Raw genomic sequence first — 5,152 nt, 5'->3', positions numbered from 1 at the left:
TTGGTGGGTACTTTAGCTGAGTAGTCATGGACATTTAAACAGAGATTTAAATTAAAAAAACAGCAAATCATTTATAGATGCAGGAAGACACTTTCAGGTAAGGTATGTGCAAAGCCATCAAAGCAGGAATGAAGCTAGGTATGGTGGTAAATGCCTGTAATCCCAGCCCCCTGGGAAGCTGAGGCAGAAAGATCCTCAAGTTTAAGCTCACCCTAAGCAATTTAGTGACTTAGCAAGACCGTGTCTCAAAATAAAAAATAAAAATGGGCTAGCAATGTAGCTCAATGCAAAGACCCTGGGTTCAATCTGCAGTACTGGGATAAAAAAGAAAAGAGAATGAGATCAGCCTCATAGAGGACCAAATAAAGGTCAATGAGGGTGGAGTGAAGGGGTATGGGGTAGAGTTGTTCCGAAAATCTCAGAAAGAAATACATGGAGACACAGAATTCAGGTAAAATAATAAAAGTTCTACTTGCAAGCAGGCGGGACCACCAGAAACTGGTCTGGTCAGTATCCATGTGCCCCTTTGTTCAGCATTTCCTTTTTACATCCTTTTTAGACATTATCTCATCCCTAGTGGTCTTTGATGTGTAAATACAATTCCAATTCCTATTTACAAGTCACAGACACAAGATAAGCACATATGCAATGTAAATTCACCCAGGCATTGCAACTTTGTTAGGTTAATGAAGTTACTGGTTAAAGAGTCAGATAAGCGTCACCTTAAAGTCACCTTAAACAACAAGAATTAGGCAAAAGCAAATCTTATAGGAACACATTACTTATTTTGCTTCTATAACTATCTTAATATTCAATCTACTAAGTTATCTAAAACTTTTCCCTATCAGAGTAGTAGAATAAGAAAGGGATCAGGATGCAGATACTGTAACACTTTATAAATCAGTGTGAGGATTTGGATTCAGTATGTAATAAGATGAGAGGCCATTAGTGAATTTTACAGGGAAAACATTCTCGCTGGCAGAGAAGATGGGGTGGGGATTGAGGGGTAGAAATCAAATAGACTGAGGCAGTTGATGAGGACTGTGGTGTGGTGATGGGGAGGCTAAAGAATGGGTGAATTCAGGAGCAGTTAAGGGAAAGAGGTTATGAGGAAGGAAGAAGTCAAATAGTTAAGCAGGCGGGGTAAGACTTTAGGTCTAAGTGGGAGAACATTGCTTCTACCAGAAGCTTCATTTACATTCGGACTGGAAGGACCAAACCTTTCTAAAAACACAATGTCTTCATTAGTCATTGAGGTACTGGATCACCACTGGCTTCTGATGTCTTGAGATATTTCCACAATTAGGGAATTCATTTTTTTACCCCTTTATTTTCTTTTCTGGGCAGGCTTCTTGCGTACCAGAGGTGATGAGTAAGAGGAGGTCTGTGGATGATTTATTTGCCCTGGTCTCAGGACCTGGGCAGCCTCAAAGTTCAAAGGGGAGGGTCCAGGAGAATTAGTGTTTATTGTGTTAGGAGCCAGGAGTTTTGTATACCCAATCTCTCACTTCACCCTTCTAATAACTTGTGGGGTACTTCTATTAACTCACGGTTTTAGAAAATAAAAAGCAAAGTCTCCAGGAGGTTCTTTATTTTGTTCTAAGTCATACAGCCTGTAAGTGGTGGAGCCAGGCCAGGAACCAGGGTCAGGTTCTCTGCACTCCCCACTCTGCACCAAATCTGGCTCAATGTTTTTTCCTCTCTCCTTTTTCTTTATAACCACACAGCTTCCACCAAAGAACCCATCTTGGGGAGAGCACGATTTCCTTTTCTCTCCTGTGCTATTTCGGTCTCCTGGGCCCCAGAGTACCTATTACAGTGTACTCTGCTGGGAGGCGGAGTTCCCTTCTTAGATGGGGCTCTTCGGGTTGGCTGAGGGGGGCAAGCGGATAGAGCCACGCTGCTGGGCGAGGGGAAGAGATTGCTCTGCCAGTGCATTGCCCCGAAGGCATTTTCCATTTCCTGGGCCCCTTCCGCTCCCCAGGCCTCACCTCTCGCCCCACAGCTTCAGCTCAGGCCCCTCCGGGAGCGTGCTTCGCCGCGGGCTGACAGCGTTGAGGGCACGGGGTCTCCTCTCCGCGCTCTCGCCCATCTGTGCGCAGAGCCTCGTTTCCGGGGGCCTGGAGCCCGGCGGGCATTGACGTCAAGCGGCGGCGGAGCGCTGCCTACAGACGGCTGACCCGGGCCCTCCTCCACACCTCCTTCCTTCCTCGCCCCCTCCCTCTTTCCTGCACCCGGCTCGGGCTCGCTATAAAAGGCGGGAGAGCGGGGTGCCCCAGCAGCGACGGCTTTCAGCACCATGGAGAGGTCCCGCCTTCGGCTGCTGCCCCTCCTAGGCGCTGCGCTGCTCCTGATGCTACCTCTGCTGGGCGCTGGTGCACAGGACGACGCTGAGCTGCAGCCCCGAGCCCTGGACATCTCCGCCGTGGAGGATACCTCCCACGAGAAGGAGCTGGTCTGTATTCCCCTCACCCCAGAGCCCCTCGGGCTGCCACGCGGTCCCTTGCTTTGCAAGCGTCCCTTCTTCCAGCCTCATTCCCAGGGTCGGAGCACGGGGGGCTGGGCGCAAAGCCCGGGCACCCTATGGCACCCGAAGATCGCCGGGAGCCGCGGGCTCCGGGCTCTGTCGAGCTGCTCAGAGCAGCGCCAGCCTCGGCAGCCCCGGACTCCGAGGTCAGGTCCCGGGACAGCGCCCGCTGAGCTTTGTCTGAGAACATCCCTTTCGCCCACGGCGTCCCACCGCGGAGTGTGGGTCCTGGGCTCCTAACTAGGGCGGGAAGTGATCACCTGGGCTGGGCAGGCAGCCAAGGTGGCAACTTGGGCTCCGGGGCGATGTATTGCAGATTGAAGCGCTGCAGGAAGTCTTGAAGAAGCTCAAGAGTAAACGTATTCCAATCTATGAGAAGAAGTATGGCCAAGTTCCCATGGTAAGACTTTGGTGTCACTCCTTTCCACTGTTAAAAGAAGATGCACTCCTCGTATCGTATACACGACCCTTACCCTAGGATGTGGCCCAGTAACTCAGGTCATGGGCTTGCATTGTTTTCTTGGGGCCCTTTGTTTTCAGGGGCAGTTCTTGCCCCTTGGTCTCTTACAGAAAAGGAGAGGATGAGCTATTTTGGAGGACTGAACAGCTGTGGCAGGAACTAGCTCTATAATCTGTGAAGGAAGGAGTATTTCCTGAGGACAGGCTTTTTGTTTCATCTTAGGAGAAATTTTCTGAGTTGGAAGAGCCCTTGGATCTACTCAGTTCTTGCTCCCTTAACTTATTCCTGTCTTCCAGAGCACAGCCAGTGCTTTTAAAAAAATTAAGTTCTGGGGTCAAAAAATTCATAAGTGGGTCACTTTTCTTGGATAGTTCTGGGTAAAGGACAACATGCACACACACACACACACACACACACACTTCTACCTTCTTGAGCTAGGATGGTGAAGTGGGGAAGCAAGGAACAAAGATTGTGAGAAGAAACATGTATATTGTTTATTTCTTAGGAAAAAAAGGTCTACTTGAAAATTTCCCCTTTGGTAAATAAGAAAAGGAGACAGGAAATGTGATCCCTCAGACAAGTGGAAGAAAAGTCTGTAGAAGGAAACCGAGCATTTAAATTTCTTTGTAAAAGTATCCTCTCACAACAACTCTGAGCACAAGTTTCTCTATGTTTCAAGCCTGACTATACTGAGACCTGTGCTGATGGTGTGGGATCTAATTGTTCCTCTTGAGAGGCAGAGATTGGTTGGCGGGAGACTCACCTGTTGAGTCCCACATGCACTTGCCTGTTGGGACTCTAGTGACCACACATTGTGTTGTTTGCAGTGTGATGCTGGAGAACAATGCGCAGTTCGAAAAGGAGCCAGGATTGGGAAGCTGTGCGACTGCCCCCGAGGAACCTCCTGTAATTCCTTCCTCTTGAAGTGCTTATGAAGGGGCATCCATCCTCCACCACATCCCCCACCCCCTACTTACCTGAGAGAGTCACACCTTCATCTCAGAGTTTGGCTTTAGCAACAAATAAAGTTTGCATTTTCCTCTGAGGATGAAGGGGGCTCTTTCCTTGCTGTTTCAAAAATAAAAGAACACATTTGATGTTACTGTGTGAAGGGTAATGCTATGTATGGTGTTGATATGTGTGTAAAGTATTCTTTTCTTGTTTTGTCTGATGAACTCTTGTGTACCTCTGTGTAAAGAAAATGAAGTTGCTTTGAAAATTGTATTTTTTTACGTGGCATGGCAGAATGAAAATTAGATCTAGTTAAACTTGGTAGATGACATCACAACCTGGAAAATAAATCACCCTAAGTAACATGAATTGAAGCATGTATAAATTATACATAATAAAGTGCTTTTTAATAATTGCCCATAGTGCATTGTCATTTCTACTCAAGTAATTTAGGTAGGAATGATGAGATTAATCATGCTGTTGTTTTCAAAGAGAAATATTTTAAAAATAGCAGTCTATTGGGAGAACAGCACCTTAGTTCCAATGAGTTTTGATCATTAATTAGGAGTCTGCCACACTAGCTTCAGTATACTACATTTTTCTTTGATTGCAGTAGTGTGGGATGTGTGTGTGTGTGTGTGTGTGTGTGTGTGTGAGATGAAGATGTTAGACTTGCGATGATACTATTTTGTTTATTCAAACCTTTAGCTAGACTACTTACTTTAACAGTAAGGCTTGTCCGTATAAAATAACAACTCTGTTTTAAAGAAAATAAGTGGTTTACTCTGAGCCAGATATGAATGATCATGGCCTGGATATATGGATTTCAATTACCTTAAATGACATGCTTCGAAATGGAAGAGAGTATGTGAATTTTTATAGCTACAGACCAAAGAAAGTCATAAATCAACATACAACAGATTGGTGAAAAAATTGGTAAGCAAACTATAGCAAAATGGGGAAATCTTATCTATAAATTTCAGATGGTATAGCACTCTTAGCTTTGCAGTTGGGGGAGGCTAGATGTCTACTAAGCTTAACAATATATTCTGAGAGGTTACCTAATAGTCATAATGTTAGCTTGGACACAAAAGTTAAAAAAAAAGTGGTTATTTTTCTAAAGACCCTAAGATAGTCCCAGACAATTTGGCTTTGGACATGCAAGATTTCACCTTTCTGGAATTCTAGTGTTCTACTCAACGGAGGTAAAGTAG

General features: G+C 45.6%; 1 protein-coding gene across 1 annotated transcript; it reads left to right on the top strand.

The window, feature by feature from the left end:
• The first annotated feature begins 2,100 nt into the window (after nucleotides 1-2,100).
• Nucleotides 2,101-4,084, top strand: Cartpt (CART prepropeptide). Its single transcript, XM_004872854.4, has 3 exons — nucleotides 2,101-2,455; nucleotides 2,844-2,927; nucleotides 3,815-4,084. Exons 1-3 carry the CDS (start codon nucleotides 2,300-2,302, stop codon nucleotides 3,920-3,922), a joined length of 348 nt encoding a protein of 115 aa, XP_004872911.1. The 5' UTR covers nucleotides 2,101-2,299; the 3' UTR covers nucleotides 3,923-4,084.
• Nucleotides 4,085-5,152: the final 1,068 nt, after the last annotated feature.

The sequence above is a fragment of the Heterocephalus glaber genome, unplaced genomic scaffold (assembly GCF_053883595.1).
Source record: "Heterocephalus glaber isolate CG9 unplaced genomic scaffold, H.glaber_assembly_v1.0 deba00001788, whole genome shotgun sequence".
In the NCBI taxonomy this organism is placed as follows: Eukaryota; Metazoa; Chordata; class Mammalia; order Rodentia; family Bathyergidae; genus Heterocephalus; species Heterocephalus glaber.
The sequence above is the reverse complement of the archived record's forward strand: the minus strand, read 5'-3'. Positions and strand labels throughout refer to the sequence as shown.

Bases quoted from the DNA above. Each gene is read 5' to 3' on its own strand.
- Cartpt (XM_004872854.4), top strand. From the start codon at position 2,300: ATGGAGAGGTCCCGCCTTCGGCTGCTGCCCCTCCTAGGCGCTGCGCTG. The intron at 2,456-2,843 runs GTCTGTATTCCC...GATGTATTGCAG, and splicing joins CCTCCCACGAGAAGGAGCTG to ATTGAAGCGCTGCAGGAAGT. The intron at 2,928-3,814 runs GTAAGACTTTGG...TGTTGTTTGCAG, and splicing joins AGTATGGCCAAGTTCCCATG to TGTGATGCTGGAGAACAATG.